The sequence below is a fragment of the Centruroides vittatus genome, unplaced genomic scaffold, assembly GCF_030686945.1.
Source record: "Centruroides vittatus isolate TY-2023 unplaced genomic scaffold, ASM3068694v2 contig_401, whole genome shotgun sequence".
NCBI classification, from domain to species: Eukaryota; Metazoa; Arthropoda; class Arachnida; order Scorpiones; family Buthidae; genus Centruroides; species Centruroides vittatus.
This window is the reverse complement of record NW_027122216.1, coordinates 1259338-1281041: the sequence shown is the minus strand read 5'-3', so window position 1 is coordinate 1281041 and position 21704 is coordinate 1259338. Positions and strand designations below refer to the sequence as shown.

Here is a 21704-nt window from a genome sequence, read left to right as displayed (position 1 = left end):
GCAAGATTAAAGGATATTTAAACATATTTCAATGTAATAAATATTATTAATAAAATAAATTTGAATTTAAATTGTAAATGTTATAATATAGTGTTCCAAATAAACAAACAATGAAAATATATATACGGTATACATAAACGGCAAATTTAAATTTAAAATATTTTCAATTTTGCAATATATATTTTAAATTTTCCCTATTAGAATTTTATTAATATCCTGTTTACTTAGATTTTCGACTAAATAAAGAAAACAGGAAAGTCGATCACGTGTTAGAATGAATGATGGCTCCATCTACTGTATTATTCCATTGCATTTGTTCGAGCGCAGTCGTTAGTATTATGCGCGCCGTCAACGGATTCTCGTAATTGTCGTCTGGCTCTACTTTTGTTTTGTTTTCTTTTTGAGTTTCGAGATTCATTTTCGTAAATAAATAACGTTTATAGCGTTAGTAATTTAAACTAGAATCATCAAAATGTAAGAAATTATAAAATAAATACTGGTTAAATATAATTTTAGAAAAAGAACTGTCCACATTCTTAGATTGTGCAAAAAATGATTTCTGGTCCATCGAAGTACAGAACGAACTTTTATGTTTTATGCAAGTTTTCCAAAATGAAAAGTGATATTTCTACCTAAACTGTGATTAAACAGTTGCGAATAAATGAAAGAATCTTTAAATTATTTATTGGAGTGGATGTTAACAGGTAATTATTATTTTTTTTATTTCTAAAATGTTTAAATATATGCTTATAATTATGTAATTCATAAATGCTTTGATTGTATATTTATTAGGACGATAACAAACTAACAGTTCGATAACAAACTAAAAACCTTTTTTATATCCCAGTACGAATAGCTACTGGGATATAAAAAATGTTTTTAGTGTGTTGATTTATCCTTCCCAGGGATTGTGCGAGAAGTTGGTTTTATTATGATAAAAGTTACAAGTATTAAAGATAAAATATTATGTTTTCATTTATCAAATATGCTGTGCATTTTCTACACTGTTCAATTTCATAAATTTCTTAAAGATAAATTTCATATACTTTGTGGCTATCAATTACTATGATATAACGTGCTACACTGACCCTAGACATCTAATATTGTATGTCGTCAAATTAGTATTACCACCCGTCTGGTTTTCTCCTGGACTGTCCGGATGAACTATTAATTTTGTTCGGGAATTTCGTAGAAATTGTGAAATTACGATGAAACAAAGTTCTTGAAAATATTGTTATAAATTTACACCATTTAAACAATGAAAGACCTCACACTCACTGAAACTCATCTTCCATTTTGCCATGTTACTCTGTTTATGCTGACGTGTGACGCCAACCTGCCTCTTGACTTTTTTTCTTTTTTTTTATTGCTTGTATGTTACTCCTACGCAAGTCCCTATCCCTAACTGTAACTGATTTAGAACCAGCATGCACGTTATTCTTCGCATTGTAAAATGACATTGCGCATGCATCAGGAACTTCTGTTCAAACAAACCTGACCTGCTGTCCAGGCCAGCGATTTTATAAAGGTAGCAACACTACGTCAAATGATGGCCGTGTTCGGCAGACTCTATGGTTGTAACTGAGCAAAGGTGTTTCAATTGGTAGCTTTTACGTATGCGTGAGTGAGATTGGAACAAAAAGCAGCCATTGTTGGTCGGTTTTGGGTAGCATAAATGGAAGATGCTACTAAATGCGATGTCAAGTTACCAAATGCATTCCAAAACGGTGTTACCATGAAGGGCATTTGGCAGAAAAGAACTCGACAGCACCGGAACCGTTGGGTCTGCTAAATGCGGCCAATTTTGTGTTGGTAATATGCTTCACAATATATAAAGTTTTTAGTCTCCTCTTGTACAGAAGAAAACTATAATCTTAGATTTTGTTTTAGGTTATTGTTCCAATTGTTTTTAAATTATCATCAGTTTCTGCCATTTGGCATGTAGGAAACAAACTTTAGAGGCTTGCTTCTGGACTTTATAATTCTTTTTGGTTTTATTATTATTATCATTATTATTTTCTTTCTAAAGAGAGGTCTACGGTTTATCGAGGTGCTAATAATACTTGACAGAAATAAAATCTTGCCAATTTTATTTATGAGACAAGTTGTAATTTAAGAAAATAGAAACTATGTTATAGAGATTGAATATTTTAAAAATTTTTGCCTGATGTAGTTTCTTTAATGGAATTATAAGTTAGTTTATAGGTATAATTTTTGCAGCTCTGTTTTTCTTTAAAATTCAATAAAATTAATGTAAACAGAAGACAAAATCATGTATTTCATTTGAATAGCATTTTAACTTTTACAATTTGTTCACATATATTGGGTTGTTCGGAAAGTTCGTAGCGATTTTTAAGAGAAATAAAAGAAATTGTTTTAATACTAAAAATATACTTTTATTCCACTATGTATGCGCCATTGTTTTTAATGACGTGTTGCCATCTATGGGGCAGCTTCATGATACCCTCTTCGTAGAACTTTCCAGTTTTTTCCGCGAAAAACTGATCCACGTGGTTTTTGCAAGCTTCCAAACTATCAAAGTTTTTATCATGAAGGGAATTTTGTAGAGAACGGAACAAATGGTAGTCCGACGGGGCAAGGTCGGGTGAGTAAGGGGGTGGGGTAAAACATCCCAGCCTAGTTCCAATAATTTTTGGCGTGTTCGTAAAGACGTGTGAGGTCTGGCATTATCTTGGTGAAACACAATGCCTTTTCTATTGGCCAGTTCCGGACGTTTTTCTTTAATTGCCATGTTCAGCTTATCCAATTGGGAACAATACTTATCAGAATCAATTGTTTGATTCTGTGGAAGCAGCTCATAGTACAGGATTCCTTTCCAATCCCACCAGACAGTGAGCATGACCTTCTTTGGATGAAGACCGGCCTTTGGAATTTTTAATGGTGATTCATTTTTCTTACCCCACGATCGTTTTCGGCTGATGTTATAAATGATCCACTTTTCATCACCTGTCACTAAACGCTTCAAAAAAGGGTCATTTTCATTTCGTTTTTCAAGAGAATCACAAATGGAGATGCGATCCAGTAAGTTTTTTTCCGTTAAGTCGTGAGGTATCCAAATGTCATAACGATTCACGTATCCGAGCTTCTTTAGATGTTGAAATACAGTACTGTTTGATGACTTCACTATGTCTGCAATCTCTCGAATTGTGTAATGAGGGTTTTCATCCAATAATGCTTTGATTTGGTCCTCTTCAATAACAGGAGGTCTTCCTGAGCGAGGAGCATCTTCAAGGCTGAAATTACCCGTTTTAAATTTTGCAAACCACTTTCGAACAGTTGATTCTGATACAGCACTCTCACCATAAACATCACATATCTTTTTTGCTGTTTGTACAGCATTTTTGCGTTTACGAAAAAAGAAAAGAAACAAGTGTCGATAATGCACGTTGTTCGCATCCATTTTTGCAATGAGCCAAATTAAACGCTATTTGAATAATCTTAACGGTTTTTTTGTAACGGACGCGTCTCAAGGTCATTTATCGTAATATTCATTGGTTTGTACAATTCTAATCATTTTCGCGTCAATCGGTGTCTCAACTGTCGGCTATCAAAAATCGCTACGAACTTTCCGAACAACCCAATAAAAATAAAATTAGCATTTCTTGGAAAAGTTTTAACTTCATTCTTGGAAATTTTCTAATTTTAAACAAGTTGAAAACTTGATAGTAAATTTTTCTTTTATATTTTGACCACCATCATTAGAAAAGAATTATTTACTAGAAAAGAGAATTTTGTAATTGAAATCATATAAACTCCTTATATACCATATAACTCTAAAATTATTTAATTTTAATGAAATATGTAGACCTACTTCCGTTCAAGTCCAAAGTATAGCTTGTTTATCTGATCAACAATAGTTAATAGTTGTTAGCTATTTGCCAAAAAAATGAGGAATTCTAAGTCATGACCCACACTAAATCTCATTTCTGTAATTGGTTCTATATATTTGTTTTCTGTTTAACATAATTATTTCATGGTATGTGTATGATATGTTTATTCTTCAGACATTTTCATTTGAATTTACTATTTATTATTTTTCCAGTTATCTTTATAAAAAAGAAAATAATTGGATTACTCATGTTTTATATGATTATGAACACAATTTAAAAAATATATATATACAAAATCATTCTTTATACTTTTTTGTGTGTCTCTTTTGTGTATACATTTTTGTGTTTTTGATTCCTGCATTAGATTTAGGAAACTAATGCAGGAATCAAAAACAAGTTTAAGATATATTAATGCAAATAATAGATCAACTTCATGTAGATATTTAAATAGATATTTTAGGTAACAAGTATGCTTTGACTGTGCTATAAGCAAGTTGGATTGGTTAGTTATTTAATATTCTTAGAAATAATCAATATACATAATAATTGATTTTATAAATTTATCTAATATAATTATTATTTAGATATCAAGTTAAAAAATTTATTTTTTATGAAGTATTTCTCTCATTAACTAAACTATGATAATTATATCAGAAAGACTAGTTAATTAAACAACTGTTGTGAAAAACTGATCCTTTCAGAATTTTTTTTTTTTTTATCATTTGTGGCTTTCTAAATATGGAATAGATAGGGATAGAACCAGATTGGGAAATTATTTAAATTGAAAAACCACATCCCATTTCAGAATCATGTCATGAGTCTAAATTACATAAATATCTGTGTTCAGAAAATATGCATAAAAAACATTCATGTATTCTGAAGGTAATTTTTTTAAGTTAATTTATCTGAAAAATCAAGAAAAACTAATGTTTAATAAGTTATGCCTATATTAGACTATTTTATATTTTATCAGACTGCACTAGAGACTACAAAAGGGCACAGGTTAAAAATGATTAAAAATTTTGAACATTAGTAGAATTGTTTTGATAAAACTTATATGTTAAACCATCAAATTCTATTAAAAAATAATGTAATAACATAAAAAAAAAATTTTTATCATGATGAGAAAACTTTTTACTTTAGGCATATATTTTCAAAATGTATGCCTAAAATAACAAACGTTCACATAAGAAATGTTTTATTGGAATTAGTCAACCTGAAATACCACAGAAATAAAATTTCTAATGTATTTTAGCAAATATATCTATCATCAGCTGTTTGACAACAAGATTTGATTAAATTAATAAGCCCTATAAAGATGTCCCTAATGAATATTCTTAGATCACAAGCAAGAAACGCTTTCATTAATTATAAAATAAAATGTTTTCTTGCATTTTCATGAAATTAGTTTACAAATAATTTTTATAATAATTTAAAAATGTTAACAAATCATATTTTGGTGGTAGTAACCAAACATATTCATATATTTATTCATGCATTACTATTCTGTGTGAAATTTTACTGAGAAATTTTAATTTTAGTCACATTTTATTTTTAGTATAGATTAGAGTCACAAGAATATATATAGAAAATAAAGACAAAAATACAACAGAAAAACCATTTTCCTAGTGAAAGATACAAAACTTTTCTTTTATCATCATCTTTTCTATTTTTTAATTACTGCTATATGTTCTAATTAGATGTTCATTAATTCTAATTAATAAACACACCAAAACAGTGAAATTAGTTTACTGCCAAACACTTTCAATCTGTTTAATAGATCAACAATGGGAATAGCATAGAACAATTTGAACTAAATGTTCGAGTAGCTAACTAAGGAATTGGGAACACAAAAATTCAAATTAAAATTTGAATACAAATGGATAAATAAATAACACAGGCATCTCAAATACTTATGCTAATAAACTCACTTGAAAAAATGTATACATGTTAATAAATATAGCCAAATAGAAAATAAATAAAAAATAAAATATTGCTGAACCTAACAAATAAGAGTATATAAATCTCATTACAGATTTATAAGCAGAAGTTAGGTGTTAGAAATTTGGTGTCTTTGGCAGTCATGTCTGACTGCCAAAGACACCAAATGCCTTCCAAACTCTTGGAATTTATATTAATTAATATGTTCACTGAAGCAAGATTTCACTTAATATGTGTATTTCAGCTTATATTTTATATTTGTTATATTCAGCTGTACCTGATTTGTATTTTATTATTAAATGCTTTCATTCTCTTTAATAAAGATTTGGCTGTTAATCTTGCTATTTTGTCGTGTCTGTTAATTGATTGGTGAATAAATGGTCAGTTTTGTAGGTCATTAATTCTGTCATATTTAGGCAGCTTTTTACTTAAATTCTATACATGGATTCATTTGATGATTCTTAACAAATAAAATATAATATACTATATAATTTTATGCTAAGTGACAATGAAGAAATGTTATTTAATATCAGAAACTATATAATAAATAAGATTTTTTTAATTTTTCTTATTAATTCTAACAAAAATTTTATTTTGATAGGAATTTTTTTGATCCATTTCAAATTGCTTTAGTATATGTATTATTATTATTATACAAAAATATAAAAATAAACAATAACAAGAATTCTAAAATAAATAAATAAACCAAAATTGATTTCAGGGATCAGCACACTTTTGATCCCACACTGCCAGAAGCTCATTGTCATTGGAAAATCATCTTCCTTTGAGACATTTTTTTGTTTTCTGGAAATAAGCCAAAGTCACAGGGAGCATGATCTGGACTGTATGGAGGGTGATCCAAAACAGTTAGTCCAGACTTGATCAAATAGGTGACTGTATCCTTTGACCTATGTGCTGGAGTGTTATCATGGTATAGGAACCATGTGGTTAAGCTGTGATCTGGTCAGATGTTCTTCAGTTGTTGAATGACTTTTGGCAAACATGTTTGGGTGTACCAGGAACTAGTGACTGTATGCTTTTTCCTAGTATGACCCTCTCCACAATACCACATTTTACAAAGAATGCAGCAACCATTCATTTCTTTGTTGAATGTGATTTTTTGATCTCTACTGGAGTTGCTTCTTGAAAGAGTCAAACTTTGCTCTGAGATTTTGTTGACACATCATAATAGTATAGCTTGGTCTTGTCACCCGTTATAATGCTGCTAAAATTCTTGGATGTCTCAGCATCAAACTGTTTAATCATTTTTTTACACCATTCTATTCTGTTATATTTCTGCACCTTTGTCAATGAATGGGGCATCCAAAGCAAACAATTCTTTCTTAATCCTAAGTGCTTGTGCAGAAAGTCATAAATAGATGATGCACTAATATTCAATAGTTCCTGAATCTGCCTATAGGTGATTCTCCTATCTTCACTGAGAAGTTTCTCTACAGCAGCTATATTTTCTGATGTCACTGCTTCTGCTGGCCTACCTGAGCATGGGTTGTCCTCCATATCAAAATTACCACTTTTAAACTGTTTATACCATTGTGTAATGGTTTTCAAGAAAGGACAATGTTCTCTGAAAACAGAAAAAGTTTCTGAAAAACATTCATCTTTACTGAGATTATGTAAAAAGTTGTAATGGATAATCATCCAATATTTGGTTTTCGTCTACACTGCCATTTTCTGGTATTTTCTCAATGCTTTCTGGGAAAGTACTGAAAACAGGAACTTGCTTTGGACTTTACCTATTTTTCATGCTGCTTTGATTGGAAAAAGGCTCATTTTGCTATGACCAATAGATGATGTGTAAGACAAAACTTTTGCACGACCTATGTGAAGGCAAAACTTAGGAGCAACCTATGTATAATAAGAACAATGCCACACCATAGTGGCTACAGTTCTCTTCCCAAATCAGGAATGCATCCATTTTTTCTTGTGTATCAGTTACAATCCTTATTAAAACTCATAAAAGTCAAAAACCTGTGGCTGCAATAGCATTCAAATTTGTGATCTATCAAATGAAGATCATTGTCATAAACTCATCTGTCAAATCAGCAAAGATATTTTTTAAATTTATTTTTTGATACTTTATAATTAACTTTTATATAATTTTAATAAAATATTCATTTGGATTATTAAAAAAACAATAGAAAATGAATTAGAATCAGAAAAAAATATAGTAGAGAAACCACTGTGCAAGAAGAGTAAGAAAATAAAAAGATTAAAGAATGTGGTCAAAAATAAATCTATTTTTTTATTCAACTGCATTCTTTAATCTCTTTCTTCACTACCAAGAAAAAAAAAAATATATATATATATATATTTAATAAATATAGAATTTAAATATTTTTAAATTTTGTTGAAAATTGAATGATTTAGCATTATTTATCTTTATTTTCACATTTAATTTTAATCTGTTATAATATAAATTAATTTTATATCTGTTATAATTAAAATTAGGTTTAATAGATGACTGAAAAATTTTTTTTATACTTCTATTAATACAATAATAATTATACATAGTTAAGCAAAAAAGTCATTCTTTGTGTATGAAATTAAAGTATGAAATTACTTTTTTTATAATTTTCATTATACTTGTTATGCAATTATATTTCATTGCATTTTATAGCAACTCAGCTTAGCTTTTGTTTTATTTTATCATTTTCTAAATTTAAATGTTTGCAAAACATCATAGTATGTGGTATTTTCAGTTAGAAGTCTCTATGAAAGTTTCAAAGAAATAATTATATAAACTATAGCCTTGTTGTTATCTTTAATGTTAATTGTATGTCATTGACCGGTAATCTAGGAATAGTTTTCGGACTGGTTTGTATTCTCTCATTTATTTGCATATGAAAGTAGTGTAAGGAATTATTATTATTATATTTCCATTGTTTTGTGATAAGTGTAGAAATAATTACTAATATTTTTTTTTATTTTGCCATTATCTTTTTATTAATTTTTTTTTATTTAATGAATCAAAATAATTTTATACATGAATAAAATAAAATAACTTTAACATTGATAAAATTAAATTATTCAAATTTACAAATTTTTTATTTTCTTATGTAATAATAAGGCAAACATTTCTTGAAATTTATTGATTTCAGTGAAGCAGATAAAATATTAATACAAACTTGAGATGTAAGACTTACACTATAAATATATTATGTAATGTAAGAAAAACAGTGACTGGGAAGTGACTTTCTCTTAGTAATGTTGTACCAGTCACCTAGGTGTACTACATTTGGTAAACAACAACCTGTTTTGCTGTCACCTGGTCTAGCAGACATCAGAATATTTAAATTTAAGGAAGCTATCTGTCTAGAAACATCCTGTTTTGTATTTATTAGACTGGAAAAATACAGAGAATTTTTTTTTATTGATAGACTTTACTGCATGGCAGTAAGCTAATTTTATAATAACTTCAAGTTTATTTTTTAATTTTTTTAAAAATAAAATTTACAATGATTTACAGTGATGCATCAAATATAAGTCTCTAAATAAATTAACATTAATGTAAAAAATTTACATACTCTTTATAAAAAGATAAATTTTGTTGTTTATTTATTTTAATGCATTAAAACTTTTTTAATAGGAATAATTCCTGTGCATATGACATGCCTTTCAGCCTTATAGAATATTTTCCAGATGTTGAAGGAGATGGTCTTAGAGTGACTTGGGCTCATGCAGTTAATAGTAAAGCAAAATTAGATGCTGCTCTCAGAGGTAACTTTTTATGCATATATAATTACAATCATATTTCTTGAAAGAACATGTTTACTTACTCAATTTATTTATGCATTTAAATGAAAAGTATATAAAGCTTTTTTATAATGGTATCATTATAATATTGAAACTGTTGCAAATAAATAATTATCAAATTACAATTGTAATAATTTTTGATTTGGTAAATTACAAATTTCAGTACTATGTAAATACAAAGTTGAATACCAAGTATGTTCGAATTCAACTTAGGGACTACATTGAAGTAAAAACATTTTTAAAATATTGAACAAAATATTTGCATTTAATTTAGTAATACTTTTGATTTTATTATTAATTCACATTCGAAGTAAAATTTTGACTATCAATATTTAAAAATATTGACATTCAAAATTGAATACTGATATTTAAAAGTATTAAGATACAAATTTCATATCATAATAAAAATCTTAAAAAAAACTTTCTAACTGATATTAATCTTTGTAGTAAAATTGTATAAAAACCAAAACAATTTACTTGTTTAATTTTTTATTACTATTTTTTCAAATTTATTAATACAAAGTAATGAATAAAATTAGTTAAATACATCTCAATTTATTAAATAGATAGGAAGAAAATTAACAAATATGTAATAAACAGAAAAAAAAAAAGTCAAACCTGTAATGAAAATGTGTTTTCTTTTATTCATTATGAATGCTTGAGAGAAAAAGAATAAGTCAACAAAAACTGGCATTAAAGGGCTTTATTTTAATTCTTTTGCTAGCGCTTTCGATATTAATATAAATATCGTCATCAGGCAACTGAAATGGAAGACTTTTTCCAAACAAATATGTTCTCAAAAAAATTTTATGTTTAAAGTTTGTATTCTATTCGATTAACATTGTTCAATTCTGTACTTCAAAAGTTTTGTTTGGAAAAAGTCTTCCATTTCAGTTGTCTGATGATGATATTTATATTAATATCAAAAGTGCTAGCAAAGGAATTAAAATAAAGCCCTATAACACTGTTTTTTGTTGACTTATTCTTTTTCTCTCAAGTGTGTTGTGTGAATTCCATACTATGTTTTTACATCATTATGAATGCTTTTTATATTTAAACTTTTTAAACTATTGGTGTTTTCAATATTACATAATTTTCATTCTTCACATTTTTGAAAACAAATTTATGAAACAGTTGTAAATAAGACAGATTTTGATTCTGTTTTGTTGTTATTAATAGGTAATTAGTACTGACTCCAGAAATCTGACATTCTCATCATCTCAAAATCTTTTTCAAAAGGAAATGAACATATAAATTGTTAATAAATATCAATATTTAATATATAAAATAAGCATCATATATTAAGATAAACTGTAATAATTTCCAATTTCTCTTCCTTGTAACAACATATGGAAAAAATATTTCTATATCATAATGTTCTTATATACATAGCATATTTAATGAAATTCTTACACCTACTAATTAAGGAAAACTGAAAAATTTGCTTTTATTTGAGAAGCAGTTTTGCCTTTGCACAAGTTATCATCAGCTCTAATACATTAAAAATTCTTCTTCTTATTCTGTTTGTTTAAAATTTGTATTTCTATATATTTTTAATGTTTTAGTGTAACAATGATTTGTACAAAGTCAAAAATGTTTTTCAAATAAAATTTTTTTGGTTTACTTTTTACAATTGTATGAATTTCATTATTTAAATAATTTCTTTCTTCTGATTATGTAATTACTTGTTTAAGTATTTTGGTATTTCTGTTGATATAAATATATGTGAATATGTGAAAGCATTGAAACTCATTTTTTTTTAATAATAAATTAATTGTGACTACTAGTGGCCAAGTGGATAAAACCACTTAACACTGATAGTTGATCATGGGTTTGTACCTCACAACAGGCTGATTCTGTGGCTCTGTGGGTTTTATTCATATTAGTAACACCTAAATAGGCACCAGTTTTCCTTAAAAGACCTCCTGGAGGGTCATTCCCCTTGACAGATTGCCCATGTACAGTACATAACCAAATAAATCTAAAAAACCTAAAAATTAATCATGTGTAATTTACGTATATTGTATTTAAATAATAATAAATTATTATTAATTTTTGTATTTCTATAATTTGTAAAAATTAATTTTTATTAATATTAAAACATAATTACATGCCATTATGAATTTTATAATTATAAGATATTTTTTCAATCTTATTCTGTCAAGAATTATTTTGATTAAAATATTACTTTAATTTTTTTTTAACTTTTCTATTAAACTGAAAAATGCTTAAATTATAATAAATTTATAATTAATCAATACTGTATATAGGGATGTAGCCAGAGATTTCTGAGGTGGGTTATCCACAATGGCTGACAGCTTGTGTGGATAAATAATGGCTTTTTATTAATATTCATTTTTAATATTAAATTAATATTCATCAACATCCTTTAATTTTTATTTTTCTATATCACAGCGGTTATAGGTTCTAAGAGTGCAGAATATTTATTTTATTCATAATTTAAATATAATGTTATCAAAAATATTTTTTGATAACGTTATATTTAAATTATGAATTGCATAAATGCTTTGAAATGCAATTCATGTACATGCATGTGAAGAAACTTGCAAACGTGCTTGAGAACATTTATATTCTTAAGATCCATCAAGTTTCTAGTCACTAACATTTCCGTTGTTTTTAATACTTAATATATTATCTATTTATGTTAACTTTCAAAAGGTTATAGAACAATATATTTAAAAAATAAATTTTAGTCAAGTATTTTTAAACTAAACACATTTTTCTCTTTGGGCTATATAGGGTTTTTATAAAGTCTTGTAATACTTTGAAAAATTTATTACACACAGACAACAAATGATATCATTTTCATATACATCTCATTGGGAAGAGAAAATCTCAAAGGTTGTTTTTTAGTTTTGTAGTTTCAACAATATGATGCTTTTTTAAACCACATTATTTTCAGTGACAAAATGAAATTTCACACAAATGGAAATATCAACAAACAACTATCATATTTGGGATACCCAGAAACCTGAAGAAATTATTGAACATTAGTGTTGGAACCATATGTGATATCTACCATATTACATATGGTTTCCATGTTGAATTTCTATAATACAGTTGACTCCACATAAGTTGTCACCCGGATAACTTGACACCATTGGTTAAGTAGTCAGTTTTCTGTGGTTTTGGCCGACTTACACAGGCATTAATGTTAAAAAACTCCAGTTTACTCGATACCGTTTAACTCATCACCACTGGATAAGTCGACATACTTTTGCTGTCCCACACTCCGATAAGTTGTCACCCCCTCCTGAAAAAATGAATTCACTCTGCACATGTGGTGCGAACTCATTTTTCAGGAGGGGAGTCTATTTATTTATAAATATATAATTTATATATTAATAAAATGCCTTAACATTTTATGTATTCCAGAAAATTCTTTATGTGAGTACTTAAAAACATCTGAATTCTCTATACAGCTTGACGAGGCAACTTTGCCAGGAAACGAAGCATTACCTTTATGTAAGATTTGTAACAGATGAGAATATTTCCCAAGAATTGTTATTAGCCAAATGTTTGGAAACTGATACAAAAGGTGAAACAATATTTAATGAATTAAAAATATTTTTCGATGCAAAAGATGTACCCTTGAGTAATAACCTCTCTGTTGCTACTGACAGTGCTCTGGCAATGGTAGGATGACACCAAGGCTTTCTGGCATACTTGAAACAAGCTAAACTGAATATATTATCTGTACATTGTGTCATTCACCGACACCATTCAGCTGCCAAAAACCTTAGTTGAACGCTTGCATGGCTCACTAGATACATTCGGGCAGTTAATAAAATCAAAAGGAATGCCTTAAATGAGAGATTATTTGCTCAACTTTGTTTAGAAAATGATGAAAATGAAATTATAATTGTTTACTACTTAACACGGAAGTTTGTTGGTTATCTAAACGTGCATGTTTGAATTGATTTTATGCACGCTTTGATTCAGTGTTGGAATTCTTGGACAGCAAAGACAATGATTTGCGGCTCAATTTAATTAATTCAAAAAATGACATAGCATATATGGCTGACTTATTTGCCAGATTTAATGAAACCAATTTGAAGTTACAAGGTGATCAATTAAATTTAATCTAAACTAAAAATATAATATCTGCGTTTGTTGCAAAACTTTTTTTATAAAAACAAAACTTGGGGAGAGGAGAATACTCTGTTTCCAAATCTTTCAAGATTGCAAAAACGAGATGATGATTTGCTAGTTTATTGTCAACACTTAACGGCTCTTCATTCTGACCTCAGCCAAAGATTTGAAGATAATCTTTACTTGGGCATCCCTGATTGGATGTTTGACCCTTTTGCAAGTAGACCCACAAACTCAGATGAAGCAATACTAATACAGGAGGAACTTATTGAATTATCCACAAATGAGGAACTGAAACCAATGTTTGAACAAGGATACCACAAATTCTGGTTACAAAAACAGATACCAATTTTATATCCTGCATTATGGGCCACTGTACAGGAGCTGCTGATTGCTTTCTCGTCTTTCTGTTTAGTAGAATGTGGATTTAGTGCAGTTATGAACCTCATCATGAAAAAAAGAAATTGACTGGAAATTAGTCCTCATGGAGACTTACGAATGTTACTCACAAACATTGAGTCAAACATAAATAATCTCATATCATTCCATTAGATTCACTCACCTCATTAAAAAATAATGTGCTTTTTTATTTTAAAACAAAAATTTATAATTTGAATAAATACTACTTTAAATATAAAAATGTTTTATTTATATTTTATTTTTATGTCACCATTTACCATTCAAGACATCAAAGTTAAATTTGAAATTTTGCTATAATGCAGTTGTATAGAGTTATTTCACTTGGGGTTCATGGGGTTTTTGCTATGAGAAGGGAGTCTGTGGGAACCACTGTGAATCTATTCTTACATAGAGACAGAAGAGAAACAATGATAATTTAAATATTATTAAATTTTGGAATATGTTTTTGTTATGGCATATGATTTTGTTGCTCTCTCGTATAAGACAAGTTCTGAAAGGTGTTTGAATGTCAAAAAAACTTAACTCTTGCAATGAAGATGAAAAATGTTGACACACCCCAATAATTAAGAAAGATGAGGAAAACTGTCTTTAGGTGTTGCTCAATACTTTATGAAATGTAATTTTACAAATTTGAATATTAAGGAAAAGAATAAATAAGTCTTATTTATATTATTTAAATTTGTACTGTGATTCAAATATATTTGAATTACAATATATTCTATTTGGTACTGGAAGCATTTTATCTCAAAAAAATATAATTTTTTTTCCTTAAAATAAAACTTTATTTATTTAAGAAAGACGAAACAAATATTTTAACATTTTTTGTTACTAATTACTAACCTGAATTTATATATATATATATATATAGCATTTACTACAATTAGAGCAAATGTAATATGTTTTATATATATTACAGTAAATGTTTGAAATCTAAGAGTCCATTGCATTTCTATATTCTAAATATTTAGGAAATTTACATTATGAAATTAATTTTCTGCAGTATGGAACTTGTTTTGATTTTTAAGAATTAGCTTTTAAGCAGTTTTCCTGAGATTTAATTTTTAAAGTAACAAAAATTTTTTATTATAGTGAAATTCTTTGAATTCTTTTCATCAACTTTAAAACTTCATAAGAGGATTTTGTTTGCTAATATTCATAAAATAAAAATACCAATTTTGTTTTAACACACACACAAAATTAATATTTTTATTTTCAAATTTTGTTGATATTATTTTGAAACTTTGAAATTATTTTATGTACACTAAAGTAATGAGAAAATTTTTATATAAATTCAATTAGATCTTATTTATAGAATAAATGATTTTTATCGTATGCAAAGCAAAAGTAATTATTGCACTGTAAGTCATTTATAAAATCAATTTTGAAATGAAATTTTAAATTTACAAATGATTTCAGATAGTGTGTATGGAAGAAAATAATGTTTCTGTAAAGGATCGCTTTTAACAGAGTAGGGACAAAAGTGACATGACTTTGTTAATTGGTCCCACCTGGTGTTGTATTTGTAAACAGTCTGGGAAACAAAGGGAGTACTGTCTTTGTTTATTGGACTTACGTGTGGATGGCAATGTGTTTGTCACATGTTAGCTTACTAGAAAAAAATGTAAACAAGTGACGGACGTTACGGTGAGCTGTTTCGTCGGGAGAAGAGCCAACATTTTGGAAAGCTTCCAATGAAAAGAAGAATCCTGATTAGTCAGAAGTTGTCATCCAAAAACTCTTTAAATAGTAAGACGAGCGAGAGAAAAGGTGAGAAGGGCAAGAGACTGATAATACGGTAGTCTCAGGCAATTGGACAGCCCACTGAACGTAGAGAGAGTGTTCTCCTCTGATAACGATCTCAGGGATGGGTAAGTACGGAGACGGGCTGTATAGTTGAGCCAACTCCACAAATAGACTGAGTTTTTCCCAGAGTATAATACTGTAATTCCCGGTAAGACACCACCTGTTGTTATCTAGTAAATATTATGTTTTCAAGCTTGTATATTCTGCCTATTGTAAATAAACTATAAATAGTGTACAATTTGAGTGTGGAAGCGTACTTTTATTGAACCGGAATTAACTATCGGCCAACAAAACGGAGTTCGGGAGATATCATCACGGGATCTTCACTGTTTCTTAATATTTTATTCACTTAAAATTTTATTCCAGAAGTAAAAATTTAAAATGATAAGAAAACTTTCTGCTAATAATATAATTTGAATAAACAAAAATTTTAAAAGTAATGTCAATTATTTAGGAGCTAGAATGGCTCAAGAGGTACAAAGTACACTGTGAATTCACGTGTAGACAACTGTAGTCAAATTTTTCTTCAGTTTGAAATAATATGATTTAGCTTAAATACATTTACTTTTAGAATCATATATGATAACAATAATCTATTTTAAACAATGTTTTTGAGTGTTATTTATGAGATAACACTAAGAATAATTAATATCATTCCAATTTAATAAGAATTGTGTGAGAAATATTAGTTATCCTGTTAACCTGTTTAATTTAAATTTTTTACTTTTTTCTATTTGTTTAACTTTTATTTTATTAGGAAAATAATAAATAATTTTAATAACTATAATAATAATAATTTAAGTGCATGAATATTTGAAGGCCCTGCCATGATGTTGGAAGCTGATGTAAGTATGGCATGCAACAGTCCATATCCTCTTCCAGTAATGGCTCAACCACCAGATAGTGCTAGTGATATGACCCTTGAAGAGTGGCTTTATACAGCAGTTTGCCATAATAATAAAGGTATTAAATTGGATTTTAAATGTACAGAAGTTGTGGAGCCTGCATGCAGAATACTTGACAAAATAGCAGCTAAGGTAAAATTTAAAATAATAATTAGTTTTTAAATTAATTTTATGATATAAAATATGTTAAATGATTAACTAAAAGTTAAATATATCAAGATATTGTCATAATCTTTAATTAATGAGATGAAAACTAATCTCCAATTTTCAAAATTTAGTTATAGTCTGCTCTATTGGAGAGCTCAAAACAGTAATAAAAATATAGAGTTTCAAGTACTTTCAAATCTTCTAGCTCTCTGTCAGATGCATACATCCATAAAATAAACCTTTAAAATCAATATTAAGTTTTGTTGTTCAAATGACTAATTTCAAGTATTTCTTTTGTGGATTACAATGATTTGCAAGGTTTGAAAGTACAGTATACTCTTGCTAATCTGAATCAATTATAGTACAGCATCATGTGGAGATTAGTGGGATTATATATTATATATAAAGAAGAAGTAAAGAAAAGGACTATAGGCATACATATATATATATATATATATATATATACATACACACACAAGCACAATACATATGTATATAAGATATATGTATTGTGTTTGTGTGTATAACTTGCAGGTTATCTGTGTTTGTATCTATTGTTTTTTGTTTTTATTATTTTTAATCTTCAGTCTAATTGTCTATTTTATTGATACCTATTTTCAAATAATTTATCTTCAGATACCTCTTAACAGATGTTATTAAAAAAATAAATAAACTTTAATTGTATTTAACTAAAATTGTATTTATTTTTTATTTATATAGGCTATGTCACTCTGTTTTCATAACAAACTTTTTTTTTTATCCATGCACATTAACATCAGAAGCTTATTTGCTCCTGGTGACACAGTAATGTATATGTATATTTAATTAAACTTCCAACTTTTTGCATTCACTTCAATTTATTTTATATGCTTTAAATGTGAAGAATAATAACAGTAATAATAATGCTAATCATACAGTAAAATAATTATGTACATAAAAAACTAAAATTTAGTCTCAAACCTACATTGTGTTGCTCCAGTGCCTAATGTCTTGTCCATTTGGCTATCACCACTATCAGAAAACAACAAGCTTCCGAAGCCTTATAAGCTAAACACTCAATTTTCAATGGTGCAATTTTTGTAATGCTTGAGAAGTGAGTCTTATTATTTGGACAAGGAGCTCCCTGTATTAAGGACTACACATTTACCAAGTTTTATTAGAATCTGATCCAAATGTTTGACTCCACAGTGATTCAATAATTAATAAAGTTTATATACATATTTTAATTTAAAGTAATTTGTTAAAGATGATGCTTACTTTAAATTTAAATAAATAATTTTAAAACAGAAAAGTATTAGTAAATACACAGATTAAATAAAAATTGATTTTTTATTTAACCTGCAATATTTTATCATCTTTCAAATTATTAAATATAACAAATGTTTTTCAAGTGTATGTTATATTTACTCTATGAAACCAATTGTACAGCTATGAAAGCAGAACAAAAGCTGAAAGTTGAATTTACATTTATGATGTAGTCATCTCCACTGAAACAATGGTTAAAACATAATAAAGATCACATGTTTAGTAAGAATGTTTCAAAGCAGATAAAGATATATTAGTTTAAGCATATTGATAAAATTTGATTCATTTTTATAAAATTCTGTAAGAATGATTTGTAAAAGATCTTTTTTCATGTTCACTTCAGTTATACATAGAAGAAACTATCTACATTTTGTTTTATTACTTGTTTTACAAATTGTTGAAAGTAAAAATTTCTGAATATTATATTAAATGTTCATTAATTTGAGTTTGGATATTTTGAAGTTAATAGATTGTACTGTAGATATTAATATTATATTACATGCATTCATTTTAAGATCTTTTTGGATAACTTGAATAAAAATAAATTACCCTCTACATTAGAAATTTGTTTATTACATAAATATAAGGACAATGCCTTTATCAAATGACTTGGTTGACCTTCCTAGTCACATCTTAATGTATATCTCCTTTTTAATCTGTAATGGATTTTCCCAAATTTTTGTCATTGTCCTAAAATTCTATTATTATTTTATAATGTTTTCACTCCATTTTAATAAACTTGTAACCAAGTTTAATTTTGAAATTTTATGATGGTTTTGTGTTTAATTATAATGATAAAAAAAATACATCTGATTTATTGAATCTTTGTAATTGTAAAAAAGTTGTATTTCCTAGATTTTTACTACTTTGTTAGACATTAATTTAAACTCCTTTTTTTATGTTTATAATACCTTTGAGATGACATTATGATTCTGCATCAGAAGAAAAGCTATTGCATATGTAGAAGAGCATGGAAATAGAGCTGCTGGACATTATCTGTTTTGTGACATTTGTATTGTTTTTCTAGCTTGTTATTTAACAAAACTTAATAAAAATTGATAATTATTTTATAATTTTCTTTTCATAAAAATCTTAAAATTTAATTTTGAAGTCATGGTGCATATAGGATTGAGGAAGTACAGTATTTATAGACAAGAAATGAAATATTATTTTAATTTTAAAATGTAAAGATGATTGTTGATGATAAATTATATTCAACAAATAAGAAACTATTAACTTATTATTGAATAAATATCAATAATTTGATTCAATAATGAATAAATACAACTTTACATTAAGGTTCAGTATTAAAAATCATTGCATATATATCATGTGCTGTGAATTATATACTGTAGAATGGTTCTATTATAATCCTATTTGTCAGATGTTAAATTAAATATAATAGAAATCAAAGTCCGAATTTTTCACAATAAACTAAATTATGACATATTTTATGAAGCAAGTTAATAAATTAAATTTTTAAACTTCAAAATGGAAAGAGAAATCCAGTGAGGGAGTTATAAACTTTCAGTTTCTGCAAGTTAAATTTCAAATTAATTTCTAATATCAATATTTATGTATGGCAGTAGTATTTACTTCTCTTTATATCAAATTTGTATAATAATTTAATCAAAAAAATAGTCTAAAAAACTTTAATTTAATACCAAAAGTCGACTTAAACAATTTCAGCTGAAAATAAGATTTTTATTATATAGTTTACAAGTACACAATTTAATCAAACACATTTTGATAAGAACTGCTCTTTGACATTGATAATTAGCATATCATATTATTTAATAAATATGTAATGTGATTAGGTTCTTTTTGAGTCAGGTGTCTTTGATATTTCACTGTTTCTTTCAGTTTTTTGTATATTCATTGGAACAAAGTAAACTTATTATCTTTTTTCTTCTCATTCACTAATTTGTATAATTCAGTATAAAACTTTTCTTCCATTTTTCACTACTATAATCTAAACTTTAAAGAACCTAACAAGAATAAAAATAAAAACACAAAATGAAGTTATATTACTTGAAGTGTAATGACTGCCATGACAGCAGTTCTGGACATTACTATTTTAGTGCATTGCCAATATTACCTGCTAGAGCAGTGATTGACATTCATGTCTCTATGGCTATATTCATGTGATCATCCAACACAAATGTTGGATGATCACATGAATATCAACCCAATGTGCAAATGTTGTGAATGACCAGCTATTCACTGATTTCGTATGCTCACTCATTGTAGCTATTCACATGATTTTCTGTGCTTGTGTCATTGACCCTAACATATATATTAAATACTACTTAGAATTAAGTAAATTAATATAAAAATAACTGATGAAATTCAAATTAGAACAGCCAGATGGCTGAGACAGTTAGCATCAGCATACAACTCTGCAGGACTGGTGTAGTGTTCAGTACAATGAGAATAAGAAACAGCTATAACATACTGTATAAAGTAAAGTTTTGTTCTTTATGAACACAAAAAAAGATCAGGTCTCAACTCTGGTGTGTTGTTAATGAATACTTTTATACAACAGTATAGTACAATCAAGATTGTTACACAAAAGGATCTTCTCAACCACTTTTCGGGATCCACACACATGGGATTCAAATCACAAAAGTATACACAAAGATCAGCTACGCTTAAAACTACCTTACAAACTATGTTTTTACTCTAATTAATGCTAAAAGAGGGTAGAGATGTTAGATAGGGAGAAAGTCTTAAAAAAGTGGTACCCGTCACTTCACAAATCATGATGAAACGGTTCAAATATATCTTTGCAGTTCTCCTGAATCTCACTGGTATATGTATTTTCTTTCTTAGTTGTCACTAGTTCATTTTTCTTTTGGTCTTTCAAACAATATTTCCCATTTTGACTCTTGGGACTCACTGGCACTTTCTGTACCAACTGTATCTTAGTGGTTGTACCCTGTTGCTTCAGATGCCACTCAAAGCCTGGAGCTCATCCTCTGCACGTCTGCCTTCCTTGGGAAATTGACTAAAAAGTGCTGATTGCACTGATGTTTGCCCTCAGAGCCTTCTCCACTCTATTGTCTAATGCTCACACCCACGGAAGTAGGGCAAGGGTGGAAAGTTCTCACACTCGGGAAACAAAGGAAAATCAAGAACAAAAGGGAAATTGATAAGCTAGGAAAGGGAAGTGATAGAAAATGAAAATAACTTAACTTAAAAATTATAATCTCTGCACACAAAGCTAGAACTAATTTAAAATCGTAGGCACAAAAAACCTTACGCATGCTGTTTCTAGCAATCAAATTAATAAGCACAAACGTTTTCGGCTGTTTTGAAAGGCCTTCTTCAGGTGCACTGAGGTTTCTTTTTCCGCTTTTCACAATTCGCATATCTTCGACAATCAGTTCACGCAGCTTGGCTAATCTTAAAGTATTTTCCAAGGTCAGTTTTGTTTAAACCTTCT

The 21704-nt window shown here is 27.9% G+C and overlaps 1 protein-coding gene across 1 annotated transcript in view; it reads left to right on the top strand.

Annotated features, from left to right (window-relative positions):
• Positions 1-290: 290 nt before the first annotated feature.
• The window catches only part of LOC136976553 (protein FAM151B-like), a 28799-nt gene continuing 7385 nt past the window's right edge, over positions 291-21704 (top strand). The window contains exons 1-3 of the mRNA XM_067271885.1: positions 291-704; positions 9400-9530; positions 16722-16939. Of these exons, the coding sequence (XP_067127986.1) occupies positions 9422-9530; positions 16722-16939 (327 nt within the window). The 5' untranslated portion in view covers positions 291-704; positions 9400-9421. The remainder of the gene's footprint in view (positions 705-9399; positions 9531-16721; positions 16940-21704) is intronic.